At 37.8% G+C, this 22092-nt stretch overlaps 1 protein-coding gene and 1 pseudogene across 1 annotated transcript in view; both read right to left on the bottom strand.

The window, feature by feature from the left end:
* PECR (peroxisomal trans-2-enoyl-CoA reductase) overlaps positions 1-20807 on the bottom strand; it is a 28195-nt gene extending 7388 nt beyond the window's left edge. The window contains exons 1-6 of the mRNA XM_069467417.1: positions 20632-20807; positions 15017-15150; positions 13932-14097; positions 9879-9960; positions 4128-4224; positions 2125-2235 (exon numbers count right to left, since the gene is read on the bottom strand). Of these exons, the coding sequence (XP_069323518.1) occupies positions 2125-2235; positions 4128-4224; positions 9879-9960; positions 13932-14097; positions 15017-15150; positions 20632-20755 (714 nt within the window). The 5' untranslated portion in view covers positions 20756-20807. The remainder of the gene's footprint in view (positions 1-2124; positions 2236-4127; positions 4225-9878; positions 9961-13931; positions 14098-15016; positions 15151-20631) is intronic.
* LOC138382784 (aldo-keto reductase family 1 member D1 pseudogene) lies at positions 11765-12649 on the bottom strand (annotated as a pseudogene).
* Positions 20808-22092: the final 1285 nt, after the last annotated feature.

Genomic DNA, 22092 nt, shown 5'->3' with positions numbered 1-22092 from the left:
AATCATCTTTAAGAAACTGCCATTTGTTAAATATCAAAGAAGAATATCCACAATTATCCAAAAACACTATGAAAATGCTCCTCCCTTTTCCAGCTATATGTTTGCACGAAGCCAGATTTACTTCATATGCTTTTGCCAAAACGACATTACAACAGACTAAATGCAGAGGCGGAAGTGAGAGTCCAGCTGTGTCCTATTAAGCCTATTAAAGAGATCTGTAAAAATGTAAAATAAAGGTAAAACAATTGTTTTCTCTTGTTTTTGAAAGTGTAGCTATTTTTAATTAAAAATGTTATTTATGTTAACAAATCATGCTTTTATTACTACTATTTTAAATGAATTAATAAATATATTTTTTAAATTTTTATTAATTTGATTTATTAAGTGACTTGATTGATACCACTAATTAATAACGATAAATGTAATAACGGTGATACAAATACATGTAAATTTGCAGTGATGACAGAAACCATGAGGAAAAAAGTAAGTGGTATCATAACAGCATAAAATAGGAAGACTTAATTTGGCAGAGGTCAGGGAAGACTTCTTAGAGCTCAGGTATGAAGTGTGAAGAATTAAGTGGATGGAGAGTGTGGAAGGCTTGCAGTAGGTATCGGGGAGGGTGGTAAATGAAGTTGTCCTGATATCACAGCAGTTTTGCTGGAGACTGTTGGAAGCCTATTTATTTTTTATTTTTCTATTTTTAATTATTATGGGTATATAATAGTTGTATATCTTCACAGGGTACATGTGGTGTTTTGAGGCAGGCATACAATGTGTATTAATCAAATCAAGGAAATTGAAGTATCCATCACCCAGGGATTTATCATTTCTTTGCGTTAGGAACATCCCAATTTCACTCTTTTAGTTATTTTAAAGTATACCCTAACTTTTTGTTGATTATAGTCACTTTGTTGTGCTATCAAATATTGTTCATTCTATCTAATTATCTAACTATATTTTTGTACCTATTAAGCATCCCAACTTTATCCTCTCACCCCACTATCCTTTCCAGCCCCTGGTAACCATCATTCTACTCTCTGTGGTTTTAATTTGCATTTCCTGATGATTAGTGATGTTGAGCATATTTTCACATGTTTCTTGGCCATTTGTCTATCTTCTTTTGAAAAAATAATGTGTTCATGTGTTTCACCCACGTTTTGATGGGGTTATTTGTTTTTTTCTTGATTTGTTTGAGTTCGTTACAGATTCTAGATATTAGTCCTTTATCAGATGTATAGTTTGCAAATATTTTCTGCCATTCTGTAGGCTATTTACTCTATTGATTATTTTCTTTGCTGTGCAGAAACTTTTTAGTTTAATCAAGTCCCATTTATTTATTTTTGCTGTTCCTGTATTTGCTTTTGAGGTTTTACTCATAAATTCTTTGCTTAGGCCAATGTCTTAGAAGAGTTTTTCCTATATTTTCTTCTAGAATTTTTATGGGGTAAACCTTAATTTCAGTAAAATTGATTCTTTCCATTGAGGAATATAATATATTTCTATTTACACTGGTCTTTCTTCCATTCTTCAGTAAAAAAGTTTTTTGTTTGTTTGTTTGTTTTTTTCACCTATGAAACTGATACACTGCCTACCACACTAAGGAAGAAGGTGATTTCTTTTTTTATTTAGGGCTAATTTTACTGCTGGGTATTTTAGTTTTCATTATTGTGGAAAAGATGTGCTTTTTTTAAAAAAATTACTTTTTAAGACTGATATTGCTGGCATTTTGGAAAGGTATTGATTTTTATGAACTTCAATCTTCCTGAAATCTCCTTACTGAAATCTCAAATGGAACTTTCTTAATTGTCTGACTTGCTTAGGGTCCTATGTACCAAGAAATGCCATATAATAAAATAATGTAGCTTAAAAGTACAATGAAACAACAAAAACATGCTATTATTAATTCATACTACATTCACTCCTAATTAAAGATTGCCCTCAGTAGTCAAAGCACAACCAGGATGTTCCTGAGAGCCAGAAAGAACAGGAGAAATGGTTTGGTGGCAGTGAGAAAAATGATCTCTATCAGCCAGCTACACCACATGAAAAGGACACTGAATGTTACAAATTTCCAAAGTATAAGGTATAGTAATTCCAATCAGTGCTAGAAATATACATTACCTCCTCAGGAACACCAATTCGTTTAGCTGGAATATGCTTAAAGTACCCTTCAAAAAGATCTTGTCCAAAATCAACGTAGTTGTTCACAGCAGTCTGGGAATAAATTACTCCCTATGTTTAAAAATAAAATGGAAACAAAATAAACATAAAATTAAATTTTAATTATAAAGATATCAAGGCAGTCTATTGACCAAAATCAAACATTAATGACTTAAGTTAAACACAAAAGTCAACAGTTCTAACATTAGTTTTTCTCAATATGTCAAAGGAGTAGTCAGCCACTATCCACAAATGCATTATCTGAATGTTCATTTTGTGACCTCCTCTCCCTTAATAACCAGCCAGGCCCTGAATTTTTTCAGGAAAGTCTTGCTTCCTGAAAAGCATAATAATATAAGTAGTAAATAAGAGAGGCACTTAAACAGACACAATGGGACAAGGGGACTCCATCTGTTTTATCCCACTTAGGCTTCTCTGCTTTACAAGGGAGAAATGAGCTATGGCTATGTGAGACTTAGACAATCCAATATTCTCTTGGCTTTTCACCTGGATTGAAATCACAAATAAAACATTTGAATCCAATATAAACAAACCAAAATTTTCATTGCGTAAGAATTCTTTTATTTATCTTTCATTGGTTTTCAGAGGCTTATAAAGTCAGGAACATTACTCAAGAACTGTATACCACAGGATAAAGCTATATGTTATGGATTCTTAACTACAATAAAGTACTACAGGGAGGAGGGCAGGAAAGAGGAGGAGTGAAAGTAAAATGAGAAAATCTGGCTGTATTGATTATTCCAAATGATACTGGGACAACATATTGGTTTTCAATTAATAATTTGTAATCTTTTATTTAAAGAGGATGAAATCGTCCAGAAGTATTATATTAAAGTTCAGCCATTAAACCTAAAAAACCTCTGGAGGACAAACATGAATTAGCATTATGCTTATAATACTAACATACCACTAAAGGTTTTCAAGATATGCACTTTTGGAGGCCAGTATTGAAAGGTATCAACATTAAGAATGGGACTATATTTAATTTATTTTATAAATATTTGAGTAAAATATGGGTAAGGTAATATCATCTGTGGAGGATTGAAGGAAAATATGAAGTTTCTAGCTAGGAGCCTGCAATTTTGTTAAAAATGAGATTACTAACTTCAAGCATGAAATTAGTCATACTTAGTTCCCACTGAGTTCTATGGATAGCGATATCTATAGATATTATATAGATAGATCCATAAATACTATCCAAAGATGTTTTAGAGTTTCAGATAGAGGGAAGATTAGTATCTCTCAGCAACAACCAGGAAAGATCACAGAGGTAACATTTGAGCTGAGTTGTGCAGGATGAGTGAGCTATTTCATTTAATGTTTCTCATGGCCAGTATGTAATACCAAGAAAACTTAGGCTGTAGCTTATTTCACAAAAATGATAGTTTTTGAAGTTGGCTATATTGTGATTCCCACCCTCCATCATTTACATTATGATTCAGAGAAATTTTCTCTTGACCTCTAGTTGCTCTTTAACTGGGAGTTCCTTGCTAGAACTCTGACTTTAAGTTTCTCTCTCCTAATAAAGGATTAATGATTTACCAAGAAATAATGAAAAAATCTGGAAAAATTCACTCCTTAAAGCAGTGGTTCTCAACCTTTGCTGTGCATTTGAATTTTCTAGGCTGCTTTTAAAATAAATGCCTAGACTCCATGGTTTGGGGTAAAGCTCACACATCATTATTGTTTAAACATTTCATGGATAATTCTAATATATCTAAGCCAGGATCGAGGACCACTGGCTTAAGTTTACCTTCTTGACCATCTGACGGTAAATCAAGGAATACTTCTGTAATGCAAATTAGACTTTCTGATTTTATCTATGTTTTAAAGTCAATCTTTTGTACTATACTTGCATATTAACAAATATCTCTATCAATACCACCAATAGAATCAGAGGAGCACAATTTGTCAACAGGTTTCAATGTAGAATGTTTACCTACAGGGGCAACACAATTGATCCTTACTCCACTACTGGCCCATTCCACAGCTAAGGTTTTGGAGAGGTTGTAAACACCTTCTCTTGCAGCTCCACTGTGCCTTTGAAAAACAAAACATAAATAACATCATAATCAGCTTCTCTTGAACATTTCTCTCTTTCTGTTTAAATTTCAAAATATTAAGGGGGTACAAATGTTTTAGGTTACATGGATTGCTTTTGAAATGCTTGAGTCCCAGCTATAGGTGTGCCCATCACCCAAATAGTGTTCACTGTACTCATTAGGTAGGTTTTTGACCCTCCCCGCCTCTCCCATTCCCCCTTTTTGATTTTCACTGAGTTTGAATTTCCTCTATGCACATGTGTGCTCATCAGTTCCAATTTAATAGTGAGTACATGTGGTGTTACATTTCTTCTCTTAAGCAAGCTGACAGGTCTACACTTCTCTCCTCTAAGGTACTCTGCCCTGCAAATTCTAGCCACCTGGGCATCTCTGGTCTCCTCATCCTTTCCCTCAACTCGGGGAGACTGCCAGGCTCTGCCTCAGTTCCCCTGCCCTGAGTCATGATTCCAAAACTTTTCTCCAGGCAGTGAGTGGGGATAATCTCAGAGTTCATCTCAATTGTTTCCTGTTTTTCAGAGATCACTGTCCTTCAGTCCCATGTCTTCAGTGCCACTTATTCATGCATTTTGTCCATTTTATAGCTGCTTCAGTAAGAGGTTAAATTCTGTCCTTGTTAGTCCATCTTGGCCTGAAGTGGAAGTCTTGATGAATTTTGGCTCAAAATTCAATCAAAATTTAATATTAAGTTAAAAAGCAAGTTGAAGAAGAGTATTCAAAATATGATTCCATTTGTGTTTTTTAAAAAGCATAGAAATATACTCATACACATGTATAATATCATTTCTTCAATTTGTCCATCTTACCTAAAATGTTTAACTTCAGGGAGCAAGATAGGATGGATTGGGCAAGGACATGAGACTTTTACATTTTGCATTTCTGCACTTCTTTTGTTGAAAACAAAACAAAATAAAAAACAAATAAAAACAACCACCAGACTAAAACTTCTTTAAGTAACTTCTTAGAGATTATCTCCAAGTAACAGTGCAGAAAAATTTTAAGTTTTAATTTTGTTTTTTATTTTTTTTTTTTTGAGACAGAGTCTCACTCTGTTGCCCGGGCTAGAGTGCTATGGCGTCAGCCTAGCTCACAGCAACCTCAAACTCAAACTCAAACTCCTGGGCTCAAGGGATCCTTCTGCCTCAGCCTCCTGAGTAGCTAGGACTATAGGCATGCACCACCATGCCTAACTTTTTCTATATATATTTTTAATTGTCCGGCTAATTTCTTTCTATTTTTAGTAAAGACGGGATCTCGCTCTTGCTCAGGCTGGTCTCGAAATCCTGAGCTCAAACAATCCACCCGCCTCGGCCTCCCAGAGTGCTAGGATTACAGGCGTGAGCCACCTCACCTGGCCTTAAATTTTAAAAATAAGCAATATTGGGGCCAGGCGCAGTGGCTCATGCCTGTAATCCTAGCACTCTGGGAGACGAAGGCAGGAGGATTGCTTGAACTCAGGAGTTCGAGACCAGCCTGAGCAAGAGCAAGACTCGCATCTCTACTAAAAGTAGAAAAATTAGCCGGGCATCGTGGTGCGTGCTTGTAGTCCCAGCTACTCGGGAGGCTAAAGCTGGAAGATCCTTTGAGCCTAGGAGTTTGAGGTTGCTGTGAGCTATAATGACATCACTGCACTCTACCCAGGGTGAGAGGGCAAGACTCTGTCTCAAAAACAACCACCACCACCAAAAAACCCCCCCCAGCATTTTCTACCTTCTCTCAAATGAATATTTTACAGATTGAGTATCCCTTATCCAAAATGATTCGGACCAGAGTGTTTTGGATTTTGAATTTTTTTCAGATTTTGGGATATTTGCATATACATAACCGCTTGAGTATCATTAATCTGAAAACCCAAAATCTGAAATGCTCCAATGAGCATTTCTTTTGAGTACCACATTGGTGCTCAAAAAGTTTCAGATTTTGGAGCATTTCAGATTTTGAATTTTCAGATTAGGAATACTCAACCTACATTGATATAATTTTTTTTTTCAGTGCCTGATATCTAAGTGAATAGGAAAAAAAACCTTCCCTAATTGTCTCTTAAAATGCAATCTCTGGCTTCCTAAAAATGTTAGGAATCAGAATTTATAGAAGATACTTAAGAAATGAGCAAAAAAATTATATATTTTAAACCATATTTTTCAACTGCTAAACTTGTGCTTTTCAAGCAGCTTCCTGGCATACTGTTTTTCTCCTGTTCTATTTGGATGGTCTTTTAGACTCTCATGAAAGAATCGACCGAGCCAGTAGGCTAAATAAACTTACTGACTTTCTTTCTAAAAAAATAAACATCCATTTCCAACATAAAAATCTATCAAAATCAGAATAAGACTCAAATATGTCAAATTTCATTATAGTGAACTTCAAGAGATATTCCAAATTCTTCAGTCACAGATTTTATATATTTGCCATTAGCTGAAAAATACATTTTCATTATTCAAAGATATTTGATATAAAAAAAATGTGACAGGACTAAACATGGTACATAAATGTCCCCCCTCCAAAGGGAGAACTAGGTAAGGCTCCCCAAACTATAACTCCCTTAATCCTCACCATTCTTGAACTGTTCGTTGTAATACATACTTAATATAAATATGTTTTCCTTCCCAACTGTTAAGGGTAAAATGGATCCTCCAGAGAAATGCATTAGTTGTGACAATCCTGCAGCCTTGAGTGCCATCTGGATGCACAGCCCCAGGGTCACAGGCCCTCCTGTAGGAACCACACATGAAGTTCAAACTCCTCTCCACAGTATCTAAGGTCCTTTGGGACTCCAACTCCATTCTCAGCTCTTAATTTTGCTGCACCACCCTCCATCACAAAGAATTAGGTGTAGTTCCACAAAGTGCCATGGTGTTTCAAATATCTCCGTCTTTGCATGAGATGTTTTCCTTTACTTGCCTTCCTTTCTCTCCCTCATATGTCTACCAAACTCCAAGTTAACCTTTGGGACATGTTGCCAGAATGTCACCCTCCTTGGTGCTCCCTGCTTGCACACTTGCAAATACCTTTACTGGAACACCCAACACGTTCGAGTCCATTGGACTGTTTCATGCTTTGCTCCCTCACTAATTGTGGGCTCCCTGAGAATGTGGATGGTTAGTGCTGGATTCATTTTTTATTTCCAGATGTGCCTTGTACCTGTACCTGGGCCACACTATACTTATACGAAATATTGGTCAAGTAAATGAGAGACAGACAGCATTTCCCATGTGTCTCTTAAGAGAGCTAAAATTTAAAACAAAGGAGTGTTCAACCTCTGACACTCACTCCCCTTTTCTACTGTGGAGAATACCTAAACCTGTGTCTTTCAAACTGGAAATAACAACACAATACCAGTAGTAAAATAAATTTTGCAAGTAATAACCAACACTTACAAAAAACAAAATAAAACAGATTAGAATATAATAAAATACAAAATATCATAGTACACCATATATAGTGAGAATAGCTTTGCTTCATGAATTTTTTGTTGTTTCAGTTACAGACACACACACACCACATGCACTCACACAGGTGTTTACTAGATCAAGGTGTAAAATTTTTTTCTTACTATGAGTCATGATAGAAAGTTTGAAAGCCACTAGAAGAGGAAACTACTCCTGAGAGAACAAAAGCAAGAAATATCTGAAACATTCCTTTTCCATAGCAGAGACAAGTTGGTTTTTTTTCCTAGCCCACTGAATATCTGAAAAGCCACTGGCTTCCTCAAAAAATTTATTTTAAGCCAAGAAACTCATTATTTCTTATGTATTACATAAAGGATCATAATAAGGGAACTACGACTTCTATGAAGGGTAGTTTGGCAAGATCTGTTAAAGTTACAAAGGCACATGATTTTTGACTCTGTAATTACACTTCTTGCAATTTAATGCACATGCTATATGACGCATATACAATTTTACTTATTACAGGTGTTTTGTTTTGTTAGTCAAAAGTTGGAAACAACCCAAATTTCATCAATTGGAAAATGGTTAAATTCTACTTTATGGTTTAGAAAGTGGTATTTTAGACAGCCATAGAAAATAAGGAGAAATCTCTTAAGATTCTTAAGAAAATATCTCCAGGATATATTGTTCATTTATGAGAACAGCAAGATATAGAGTAGTGTCTATATTAATATAATTTTTGTAAAAAAGTGGGCAAAAATATGCCCCCAAACTAGGAATAGTAGTTTCCTGTGAGAATGGGAAATACCACATAGAACCTACAGTCTCAACTGACTTTATTTCTTCCAAAACACTAAGAAAGGTAATGTAAGAAAAGTAAAAAAAAGGTAAGTAATGAATAATGAGCAGGAAAAGGAAATACAGCGGTATCACTTACCTGCCCTGCATTCTTTGCTCTGTTTTTGGTAACATCACCTTGATTTCCACTTAAGGAACCACTCTTGCCTGTCCTCAGTCTATGTCTGTGGTGTGGACCCCACTCCCTCTGCCTCGAGCTGACCGTGCACAGCAGAGCAACCTCATCCCACTGTATTTGGTTGCTGGCTGCACCTGTGACCCAAGCAGGGTCAGTTCATGAGTATTCTCTCTGGGACTTGCTGGCACTGGTTATTTTTTTTTTTTTTTTCTTTTTCTGGTTCAATTCGAGAAACACTCTCTCACTGGAGTTTTACGAACAGCTAGAGTGTTGACCTCTAACTTCTGCTAGTGCTCTTTTTGCCTGCCTGGGAATGAAGGCAGACACAAAGAAAGCAAAACCAAAAGGTGAGGCAGCTTCCTGCCAACATCGTGGCTGAACCTAACATGCCCCTTGTGCGCTGGTTCTACTGGTACCACAATGGCCCTGGAGGGCTTGCACAGTTTGCCGGGCCCTGAGCCCAGAATTTCGGATGCAACAGATCTTGAGCGCGGCTGGGGGATTTGCACTTCTCACAAGTTCCCAGTGATGCTGGTGCTGCTGGTCCAGAAACCACACTTGAAGAACTACTGCCCTAGATTTTTACTCAAGCCAGTATGAATTTTATTTCTGTCTCATACAACTGAGGGAGTTCTGAATAATGCAGGAATTGAGGAGGGTACTAGAATTTGCACAGAGAAAGCAAACTCTCTGCTGAAAGAGTGGCTAATTAGAAGGACAAAACCTTATAAACTTTTGGGAAAAAATTCTGGGTTATCTGTTAGGAGTATCAATTTAGCAGTGCTGTCTAAAATCAAATGGGTATATTCATGGCATTCAAATCTAAATTTACATAGAATAGTTTCATTTCCACACCTTAATAAATAAGCAGTCTCTTAGACAGTGACGGCAAGTTTGGTAACATCTGGATTAGAGTTGCCTGATAAAACACAGAACATCCACTTAAATGTAAACATCAGATAGACAACAAATAATTTTTTGACACAAGTATGCCCCTAATGCAATATTTGGGACATATTTATACTAAAAAATTATTGAATTGGGCATCCTGTTTTTTTCTTTTCTTGGTAAATTTGGCCATCCTAATCTGAATGGGAATGTTTTAGAAGTACATTTTTAAAGTTCAAATAAAGGGAAATGCTAAGTATTGAGGTCACAACTCATTAAAGGTATTGATGATCTTGATTTAAGAAATATTCCCTAATCGTCTTCCTCCCCATTCAGAGAACAACCCAAAGACATAGGAGGAAAAAATATAAAAATGCTTACGAAGCTGATGGAAATCCATTTTTAGTAAGGATAATGATATTAACAATGGATCCTCCATGCTCTTTCATCCAGGATTTGTAAACTGCAGGATACAGACAAATGACAATCATATTAAATTATTAAATAGTGTCCTGACTCTCCTCTGATACCTTGTTCCAGCACATTATCTGTTTGATATGTTTTACATTTTTACTTACTTTTTTTTATAAAAAGCCCTTTCATGTCAATAAGAACATATTTATACCAATATTTTAATGGCTACATAATTCTCTATCATAGAGATATATAAAATTTCACTCAACTAATACCTTACTCTAGAATATTTACATGGTTTTCAATTTTTCACTATTATTATTATGGCATAAAAAATGTAACTTGTAGAAACTAAAAACTAAAGGCCCTATTTTTTAAAAGTAAAAACAAACAAAAGAAAAACTATAGGCCCTGTACTCCTTTTTTTTTTTTTTTTTTTTTTTTTTGGTGCAAAACAAATCATCACACTCCATTATTTCTTGTGAACAAAATATTTTCCAGAGGGCAACTTTATAACTATTACTATTGGAATCAGTGGAAACAATGAGTATAGATCAAATTTTTTAAAGTGGTAATTTCTCAAACATGTCTTCAGGTCATTGAAGATTATCTATAAGTAAATGGTCTTGGGAAAACATAATTTTTGAAGAACTATTTCACCTGGTAAGAGTGACATAATGTGAATGCACAAAATGTATTTCTCTAGTTTAATTGAATATAGGTACATCTCTATTGCTGAATTCTAATAATCTTATTCATTCTTAAAAAAATTTCATATAGTAATATTACCAGTGTTCTTTTGAACTTGCTACTTTCCAAAATTTACAATGCTATGCCAGTAACACTCTTTAAGTCTTAAGTATAATAACTTACAAAGCCTCTTCTTTCAAAATGTCTCCTAAAGTCTACTTTTTCCTTCTTTTAAAATAGCCATCTTTGGACCATTTTACAATGCAGGGTTTTATTAGTGTATGTTCCTTGTTTCAAGCCTCTTCACATAACATTGGTTCTGTGATCTGTGTGGGCAAGACTGGTAAGACAGTGCAAGTATGTTTGCCAGTCGAGTGGAAACTCAGGCCCGTTAAGCATGTAAGAGGGAACCAGGAAGTATCCATTCTTCAAGCTGGGTAAAAGTTCAACAAACATACATTGCACAGAAACAAACAACAACAAAATCTCTACAGCTTTGCTGACCACGATGGTGTTTAGTTAGCTCTATTTTAAGAGTTTTCTATACTTAGCCCTCTCTCTCTAAATCACTTCCTTGTTAATGATGCATATGTGGACCTTATATTGGCTGTTTCTGTATTACAATCAAGGCCAGTGCCAACACACTGGCACAGGCTGGCTCTCCACCCTCCCTGTCGTCCCATTAACTGCTAAAGAACTCGGATCACCAATGGTAGTAACCAGATTCATGGGTTGTCTTTATATGTTGCTTTTGAAGTCTTTTCTAAAGTCTAATGTTCTTCTGTCTGGAACCTAGAAGACATTGATCTAATAAAATGTTAGCTGATAATTTTTCAAGAATTATTTCAATAGATTTAAACATTTTTTTTTCTTCAACATAGTTGAGTCAAAGTCACTTACACTACACAAAAAAACGATGCTTCCATTACCACTTCGTCTGAGGACAGTAAAAGCCCTTCCACTTCCATATCGATAGGAACTACTCAACCCAAGGTCCTGAGAGGGAAAAATATGTCCAGGAACTCTCTGACATCAGTGGTCAACATGGAATGGGTATTTGGGGTGATCAGACCACATGAGCATTTCCACCAAGCGGACATTTTTATAATATTTAATGCATCAGTGTCCTTCATTTCTTCTTCAGTGAGAGAAAAATCAAAGGTCTAAAAGTTTTCTTTGATCTTTTCAGGATTAAAGCTTTTAGGAATAACAACCACCCCTCACTGGATGTTGAAATTCAAAACAACTTGAGCTGACATCTCATTGCACTTTTCCTGCAATGAGTTTAGAAGTTCAGCCTTTAACAAAGGTGAAGAAGACCTACTTGCCCAGGTTAGATTCCTAAAGGTCTCCAAATGGCTATATACAATAATGACAATGTCACGTTGTTGGCAAAATTTCAAGAGATTTGGCTGGGTGAAATATGGGTGGCATTCAACCTGGTTGCTGACTGGCTCGTGTTTGAGTCCTGGCTTGTTCAGGTTTAGCTTCAGCTGCCTGCAGTTACAAATTGCAAAATTAAAATCCCCAAGGGATTTCACTAAGCCAACAACTTTGCAAGTTCCAAAGTGGCAAACAGATTTGAACTGTGATGTAACCATTTGTCATTCTCATCTCTAGGATAGAGTTCATCTCCTGGCTTAGGGGCCACGGGTATTTTAATCCATCTGGAGAACCTTGAGCATCCTCTCCAGGGTTGGGTGGATCATCTCTGGGTCATGATTTGTAGCCCACAGCTTTCCACACTAGAAGATATCCTCCCTCCGCACCTTTCCTTCCACTATCTTCTCCCTGATGGCCTTCCCAACTTTGTGCTTTTTTTGGTAGGTGTAAGCCCTATGAATGTGCCAGTACCCAGTGTCAATGGCAACCTTCACCAGTGTAGCACAGGCCCCCTCAGGGGTCAACTTAGGCTCTGAGTAGGTACCAAGTCCAATGACGGGAATTCTGTTTCCATCATTTAGAGGTATGCAGTGATTTGTGGCACTGAGGCACATCTTAGAGAGAGAATCTGAGGTTTCAACTTTTCAGGAATGATCCCTATATTCTTTAACTCAGTTTTGGCTAATAAAAATCATGGCAGAATCTAGACTATGCAGACTTTTAATTAACAGTTACTAGCCAGGAACCTTGGATTGGTAAGATTGATGACTTGCGTGTGAGAAGGAGTGAAAGCACTGAGTTATGAAGCTTGGGTTAGAGACTACTAGTTGTCTCCCAATACTCATTCTCATCTTCTTATATAGAAATAGAATCTGCATTAAGCACGTAGCCACCCACCTAAATAAAGACTCATCCCTCCCTTACAGCTAGGTGTGATCATTTAACTGAATTCTAGCTGATGAATGGGAGCAAATGTAATAGTGCAACTTCCAGATGGTGCCCCTAAAAGGAATGGGTGAGCATTACACTTTTCCCCATTCCTGCTATCTGGAATACAGATATGATGGCAAGAACTGAAGCAGTCATCCTGAACCATGAGATTGGAACGACAGGTCAAGACTAGCAGAGCAATAAGAAGGATTTCCAGTCCCTAATGATTAAGAAACTACCATACTATCCATATACTACCTACTTGGACTTTTTAATGTGAGAGAAAGAAACAGTTTTATTCAAGCCCCTGTTGTTTCTTGTTCTCTCCACTGGAGCATCCAATCCTGAATCACAACACACACAGAGCTTGATACTGCTAGTAGCTGAAGGTGAAGTCTGGGGATATCCGCAAAACCTCTGACTTGCAGATATTATAGAATGCAAAGCCTAGCCTATGTTGGGGTGAAGACCCTTTGGGCCAGAGTTATACTCGTTCTACATTTCTCATCATAAGAATACCTTGAGTAGTTTTTAAGGAAACCTTTGAGCTACTCAACTTAAGGGAGTTTAATATTAACCATTTATGAAACATAACTTTTAATAGAAAGACAATGCATGCATGCCAGTTAGCTGTTAGAAAGCTCGTGGACTCTCTCTGCTATTCTGAATTTATGAATTGGTTCTTCTGACAGATTTAACAAATCCATTTCTTAAAAACGAAGTAAGTGTGAGAGTTTTCTCTATTTTTATGAACAACTTTATAGGTAAATCTTTGTATAGATCATTAACTTTCTCAGGAGAAATTCCTAGAAATAAAATTATAAGATCAAAGGATATCCACATTTTTATAACATTTCCAAATTACTATCCAGAAATGTACTAATTTACATTCCCATGTTGTATGTGAGAAAATTAGGGCAGTAAATGTTAACAACCTGGGGCTTGTGAGTCTCTAATAGGATTCTCTACGATCTCTAAAAGAAGACCCATTGATTTGTGAGTATCGACAGCACTTGCCTGCTTTGCACATGTAGAAGGTGCCTGTGAGGTTGGTCTCAATCACAGCATGCCATCCCTTTGAAGTGATGTGTTCAGCAGGGGAAAGGAACTGGCCTCCTCCATTGTTTACCAAGAAATTGATCTTACCATAAATATCTAAGGTGGTTTTGACCAGATTATTCACCTAAAGAAGAACATTGAAAGTAAAAATACTAAAAGTTTAATAACCTAACCTGCTACTTGGACTGATTGCTTGCTCTAGAAGTATAACAAAGCTTGTAGTGTCTCACAGTGAATAGTAACTCCATATACTGCAATAAGTAAACATGAAGTTGGCAATGAATAAATCTAAAAATCCTACATCAATGAGTAATTTACCAGTATGCAATATCCACAGATCATAAAGCTAAAATTGTAATTTTGATGACAAGATATATCCAAGGGCCTGGATCACCCCTAAGTAGGGTAGGCCTCAGTCATATATTAATTTATAAGCTACCAACCAAGAATAAGAAGATAGCAATAAAATCAGGTTTAAATGAACATCAAGAAATGACTTTGGCTGGGCATGGTGGCTAATGCCTGTAATCTTAGCACTTCGGGTCAGGAGTTCGAGACCAGCCTAAGCAAGAGTGAGACCCCATCTCTACTAAAAATAGAAAAAATTAGCTGGGTGTGGTGGCACGCGCCTATAGTCCCAGCTATTCGGGAGGCTGAGGCAGGAGGATCACTTGTGCTGTGGTTGAGGTTGCTGTGAGCTAAACTAACGCCACGGCACTCTAGTACAGGCAACAGAGCAAGACTCTGTCTCAAAAAAAAAAAAAAAAAAGAAAGAAATGACTTAAAGGTCAAAGCATAAGCCAATGCCCCAAAAAAGAAATGAGTGAAAGGACAAAAGGCAGTCTCTAGCTGAGATCACTTCTTGTTTCCCTCCCTCTCTGGCTCAGTAAAGCATTAACACAAGAATCTCCTTCGCAAGCTTTGCTTCTAGTGAACCTCACCCAAGACAGCTACCATAGGAGAACCTAAAGCACAGCTAGGTTTAGGAACCACTATTGCAAATTAAAATGCGGGAATAAATTATACAGATACATTTGCATTACCTCCTCTTCCTTCCGGATGTTGCATTGTATGGGAGTGACTCGAGCCTGGCTGGTGGGAGGTAGGTTGTCCTGCAGTTCTCTTGCAGCAGATTTCAACCTATCAAACTTACGGGATGCAATGACCACATTACTCCCTGAGGAGAAACAAGCCAGAGAACAAGTAAATATGCTTTCAAGCGTTGTTCAAATTCCAATAATAATAATGTTGAGAAATTATTTCATGTGGTCCTATTTAAAAGAAAAAAAGATGAATTAGGACTTCTGCTTCTGGACAAGATGGAGTAATAGGAACTGAATTTACCCTCCAGCTCAAAACAACTAAAAAACCAGACGAAATACATGAAACAATGGTTTTCAGGCATTGGACATCAAGTAGTACTGGACAGCTATCTCTGGGAGAGTGAAAACAAACAATGTGAGCCCTCTGCTTGCCCCAGCTTACTGCCTGGAGAGAGCTTCCAGACTGCAGCACAGAAGGAGGAACTTATTCAGAACCCAGACATCTCCCTGGATGGAAAGGATGAAGTTGGCCAGGGAGGCCAAGGCAGCTAGTCTGCACAGGCATAGGGAGAAGACAGGTTCACAGAGACAAGACTTCAGAGACCAGAGCCCGCCTTAAGTCTCCTGCTGAGTACTGATCAGTGCACGGGAGTAAATCAAAATGGAAAAGAATCATCCAAAATGAGCAGGAGGAATAAGCCTTGGCACTCACACAGCGCTGAGAATAGTTAGTGTGCTCACAAGCAGAAACCCTTGACTGGGCATTGAGTGAAGTACTCAGAAGAGGACGGTCTCAGCAAAATTTGCCATAGACTTAAAGGCTGCTCAGATCAACACAATTTAAAAGCAAGCCTCTTTTAAAGCATAAAACTGTTTCCAAGCAATTTAACTGCATCCCAGAACAAAGCTTAAGAATATTTGTAAGAAGAGAAAAATAGCCAGAACCCAAAAAGGTAAAGTTTAAATATCTAGCATCCAACAAAAAACTGCCAGACATGCAAAGGAGCAGGAAAAGAACAACCCACATTATTAACTGAGAAAAGTCAATTAATAAAAACATACCCAGAAATGACATTGATTATATAATTAAATAGAGCAGTGATGACAAGAAAAATCTTAAAAGCAGCTAGTGTACTTAATATACATATTAATAACAAAAAATATGACTGCTTTCAGAGACAATGCAAGCCACAAGACAGTGGAACATCTTTACAGTATTCAAAAAAGTAAAAAAGATTAAGAACGTAGAAATCTTGACCTAGTGAAAATATCTTTCAAAAATGATGGCAAAGTACTTTTTCACACATATGAAAGCTGGAAGAATCCATCAAAGTGGCCCACACTACAAGAAAAGATTAAAGCAAGTCCTTCAAGCAGAAGGAAATGATACCAAATGGAAATCTAAATCTACACAAAAGAAAAAAGAGAAGCAGAACCTGTAATTATGCGAGTAAATATAAAGACTTTTCTTCTTTCTATTCAGATCTCTTTAAAAGGTAGTGATAATTTAAAGCAAAATAACTGTGTATTCTGGGATTTATAACATATGTAGAAATAAAATGCTTCTGTCCCTCTCCTTGAGAATAACAGCACGATGGCCAGGAAGGGTGAAATGTAAGTACAGGCAGTCTTTGTTTTGCTCAGCTCTGACACGCACTAATTTCAGTTACTTTAGCTTAGTTCAATGACACCAGTCCTCCAACAATATGGTTCAAATTTCAGTTACCACAGTACATTAACGGCGAGTAACTGCACAAAATACAAACTTCACTGCCAGCTCTTCAAACCTCAAATCACTATGTAAACAACAGAGGCACATCAGGATCACTGAATAATCATGTCATTTCTTTCAGAGCCTGTCACTGATCAGTCACTGTGCATCTCCTCTTCAGTTCATGCAGACAGCAAAAAATGTAACTGTGTCATCTCTTTGTCTCCCGACAACAAAATTCATGTGACATTTTGCAAAGATAGATGATCAAAAGAGGGACTGGCAAACAAAGATTAAAGTGAGACAAAGAAATGAAAATTGGTAACACTGAAAGTGAAATTAGAACTGGCCATCAGGGAAGTGGTAAGAAGAATAGCTGACCACAGGAATACTCCCACTGCTGTCATTCTAGAGACCACTGATGTGCAGCCAGAAGACCTGAGTGTAGGCAAACGTAACATCAATGAAGAAGTGCGGATTTAGGAAAAGGGCAGAATGGGAAAGGCTCATTTTTTCTTTTATATATTTGTATACTATTTGAATTTATTACAAACCTCTTATGCCACCTCATAATAAACTAGAAAACTGTTACATATACTCCTTCTCTGCACTGTTACGCTAAATGATTTGGACAGACTTTGTTTTTGTTTATATGAATAGCTAGAGAGATTCAGGAAGCTTGATGGACCTGGTTAGAATAAAGTACAGAAATAGCTATGGATAAGGAGTTATTTCCACATCAGGAGCTTGCAGCCCAGTGTGTTGCACTCCTGTCTGGGCTGATGCTGATTCCTTTCAATCCTCAACTCAGAATACTACATTTACTAAGCACCTTCTAGGTCCCTGGTGTTGGTTGCAGACTAGTCACTAGAGCAAGAAAAAATGCTGTCTTGTCTCACAATTTCCACTTGCATTTTATCTACCGTAAGTTCTGCTGTAGTAACAGAAAGCGAATGATTAGACAAAGAAGACAAAGAAAAGGATCTGACATGAATTCAGTTTGAATGATCTTTGGTATTCCTTGATGAAATCAAGACTCCCTGTGCCTAAAGGCAGCTGTCAAATGTACAAAGGGGATCCAATTCTGCCTGCTACATCCTACTCTCGGGAGCTAGGGTTTTTTGTGGCCTCTCAGCAAAAGGAAAAGTCAAAATCATTTGGATGTGAAAAACAACACAGTAATCACCATTTTAAAAACCATGCCTCAAAATTCAAGTTGTATTTCACACCAAAAAAACAGTGGCCTTCTCACTGGACAAAGAATTGGCTACTATTACTACTATTTTATTTGCCCAATAAGTAATACACAACAATTTTCAGGAAATAGCCATTAATTCTGGCATAAAAAAATAAAGATGAGAATGTCATAGTAAAAATTATTTTATATTCTTTCACCGGAGGAAATCCATTTCCAGTACAACAAAAAAAATTATGTATATAGTTTTTTTAAGTATATAGCATCTTTTTCTAGGGAGGGGCTCCATTGCTTTCATTGGAATATCAGAGGGATCTATGGCTTCCAAAAGATTACAAGATCACTGTCTTTGTTTCGGTCTCTGATAATAAAAATAAAGTCTGCCACCTTACTCCAGGTGATATGCAATGTTTGGCCAATTCAAACTTAACAAACGGAGAAAGTTGAAATGTTTGAAAACCCATTAAAGGTCCTACAAGGTAAACTAGGATCCTAACAAACCTGCTGGGAAGCCTAGTATCTGACCTTGGCATTAAATGATAAACAATTCTGATTTTATTATGGATTTTCCTAAGAGGGGATAGAGTTTGGTGTTGGAAGTGGAGTGGTTATTAATGGTGATGAGACCATACCATGGTTCAGTTAGCTAATGTTAATTTCCCATTTTTTAAAATAAAAATATATAGGATTTCTTTTTTTTCTAATATAACGCTTTTTTTTTTTAGTTCATACTATGCCAGATCTTGGAAACACAACGGTACCAAAGGCAATTTACATGTTCATTTTAAAATTGAAAGATGAAGACAATTTTAACCACTGTTGGGGAGAAGGGAAAACTTCCCCTTTGTCCTCGGAAGGTTCACTGAAAGATCAACTCACAATAAGGAAGACTAACGAGAGAAAGGGATGACATATTTATTTACCTTGTGTACAGGGAGAATCACATAGTGATTGCCCAATATCCCAGTGAGGTCCAGAAGCTTATATACCCTCATTTAGAGGGAAGGGGGGAGATGAGAAATACAGATAATTCTGTTGAGGGGCAATAAATCATTACTAGGGAGGATGAATAGAATCTTGGGAGAACGAATGGATGAGGGAAGCAGATTGACTTGTAAATGCTACTCTTTGGAAATTAAATTAACCTCAGAGACAGGCATTATTTTTAAAATGGGTTGGGCCAGGTCTGGTTGCTTTCTTGATCTTCTTTGCAGCAATAGAAATTGAGATAACCGGAAGGAGACTGGAAAGAGAATTGTTCTTCTGGATGGGTCCCTCCAGTCTTTATGGAGACAGAGGGAAAGCCCCTACCAACACCAGCTGATCTGTAAGGGCCATTAATTCAAAATACTCTTTATACCAAGGAGTCTTATTGTGAGGTGAAGTTCTCTGAGCTCCTTCACCACTCATAATTAAAACTTTTCGGAAAAAAAATATTGCTAACAATGTTGTAAACGTCCATTCTTTTTCTGCATATATATTTTTCATTAACAAATTGGAACGCTATTTTGCTTAGAATCCTGCTTTTTCCAATTATATGTGGTATGTATTTCTCCACATAAAGTCTTCAATAGCAGGATATTTAAACAGCAGCATATTATTTCATTGTTATTGATTTATCTGTTTCCCTCATAATGGATAGATTATTTCTAGTTTTCACTATGCAAATATCACTACATCCTGGTATACAAATCTTTGCTTGTCTCTGCTTACTTCCTTAAAGTAATTCCCTAAGAAAGGAATTACCAAGTAATAGAGCATGAACATTGTAAAGACTTTTGGATCTTATTTTCCAAATTGCCCTCCAGAAAGGTTGTAATAATTTACATTCTTGCCTGCCTTCTCACTCTCTTAGCAACATTTTCATTTTTCTAAATGTTTCAAAATTTTGTTAGAAAACTAAAGGCATCTTATTGTTTTATTTTGCATTTTATTATCATCAAAGTTGATTATTTTCTCATGTATTTCTTGCATGTTTGGAGTTCTTTTGGAAGGCCTAGTCCATATTATCAGCCTATTTTTCTATTAGTAAGTTGGGTCTTTATTCATTTGTAAGAGTTCTTTATATTATAAGACTATTTGTCTTCTGTTGTAAATATTTTTCTTCATATGCCTTTAAACTTACACTGTTTTTTAATTCAATGAGGATTTACATCTTCATATAGATAAATTTATCTATTTTCCCCTTTGTGGTTTCTTCCCTCCATTATGTGCTTAGAAGGGCCCTCCTTCACCCAAGTCAAGGTAAATAGTCACTATATTTTCTTGCTGTGGTTACGATTAAGAGATGTGAGAACAGTATGAGGAGAGTTTCTCAATATGTTTACAACCTTTTCCAGTTCGAGTCTTCTCATGTTTTCTAATCACTCAGATTAGGCAATACATAGAATGGATTAATTTCAAATATGAACATAAAATTGAACATAAAATTAATTTCAGCGCTTATTTTCACAGATCTAGTTATTGCCTGCCTTGGGTACAGGATCTTTGGCCTTAAGTGTTCCGTTTAGTTTATAAACTAGTGGCTCCACAATGTTTTAGGAAGAACCGCTCTCTTCTCGGCCTCTCCTGGTCGTATTACACTCTTACCCACATCTACGCTCCCAATGCTCTGCAACTCCACGCTCGGCTCTCGACCCCAGGTGACCCTAGCCGCGTCTCTACGGACCCCTAGCTCTTGACACCTTGGCCAGGGGCCTGCTCACTTACCCAACTGCAGGAGCTCCTTCGCGATGGCCTTTCCTATACCCGTGGACCCGCCGGTGACGATGGCCACTTGGTTCTGCAGTAACGCGGCCGCCAGACAACTACTGCTCTTGTTCCAGGAGGCCATGGCTGCCGCGGAGAGACGAGCGTCCCCAACTTAGGCCAGTCTAAGTCACTGGGCGCCCGGAGGTGGGCAGGGCTAAGCGCGCCTGTGCCAGCGTAATCCCCAGGCCCCGCCCCGGCCCCGCCCGCGCGCCGCGGCTGCTCCGCATCCTCCCAGGGCAGGACCGCTCCCCGGCGGCCGCCTCCCGAGCGTCCGCATCCTCCGCCTGCATCCATCCCCAGGCACGTGTAGGTGAGCTTCCTCGTTCTCCTTTTTCTTTATTTCGATGCCATTGACAGGGGGGAAGGGAAGTGCAAAAAAAAAAAAAAAAGAAAGAAAGAAAAGAAAAAAGAAAAGAATAGAAAAGAAAAGAAGAAAAGAGGGGGGTGTGCTCTATTTTGAAAATTCAATCCTCAGTGCTATCGCTCTCACGGTTAATTAAGATTAAATCTCCGGTGCATCTGGAAAAAGGCTGCATGCAGCTCGGCGCCCTCGCTGCACCCGCCCGCGTCGCATGTCGGGTGATGCTGGGGCTCCAGCTGCTACCTGCCGCTGGCTGGGAAGGGGAGAAGGGGCAGCTTAGCCAGAGGAAGAAATCCGGCTTACAGATCCTTTCATACTCCGAGAGGGAGCCTGGGGAAGGGAGTGAGGGGGAAGAGGAGGCATAGTTGCAGTTATCCACAGAACCAAGAGAAAAGATGATTTAAAAAATAAATTTGGGCCCAGCTCCACCTCATCTCTTGCTCCTCACTCAAGAATAAAGGGGAAAAACAAGCTTTACCAGATTTGAGATCTGATTCATTTCAACGGGCTGCAAAACAAGTCCAGAAGAGATCTCTCATTGAAGGGTGCCTGCTTCCTGCAAGACACAACCATAGATGTCTGTGTTTGAGATCCTAGTCCATTCCTTATGCGACAGGGCAAGCCTGCTGAGGATGGGGAAAATTTCTCTTCCGTGTTTTGGTGCCCAGTAACGGTGATTTATTATTCAGATCTGCTCTTATTTTTCATCTTGCTTCCTCTGTCAACTCACCAGAATGACATTACAGCTGGACTGGCCCAGTGAGACTTCACCTGAAGAACTTAGGGGAATGTGTCAGGTGCGGTGGTCTTATCAAGGCAGGCAGGATGCTATTTTTAAGGCTGTTGTCAGAGTGCTGTATTTTCCATTGCTGGGTATTAAAATAATGTAAAAGCAAACAAATGCCATTATTCCTTTGTTGGGTCTACCACCTTGAATTTACAAAGCGAATTGGAAATGGGTCTGGTTGAGAGTGGAATCAGATATCACCTCCTCCACCGGGTCCCACCCACCAGCAAGGCTGCAGTTCTTGTTGGACAGCTACCTTTCCTCCCTGTTC

This window comes from Eulemur rufifrons, chromosome 1 (genome assembly GCF_041146395.1).
Source record: "Eulemur rufifrons isolate Redbay chromosome 1, OSU_ERuf_1, whole genome shotgun sequence".
NCBI classification, from domain to species: Eukaryota; Metazoa; Chordata; class Mammalia; order Primates; family Lemuridae; genus Eulemur; species Eulemur rufifrons.
Note: the sequence above shows the minus strand (reverse complement) of the source record. Positions and strands in the feature narration are given on the sequence as shown.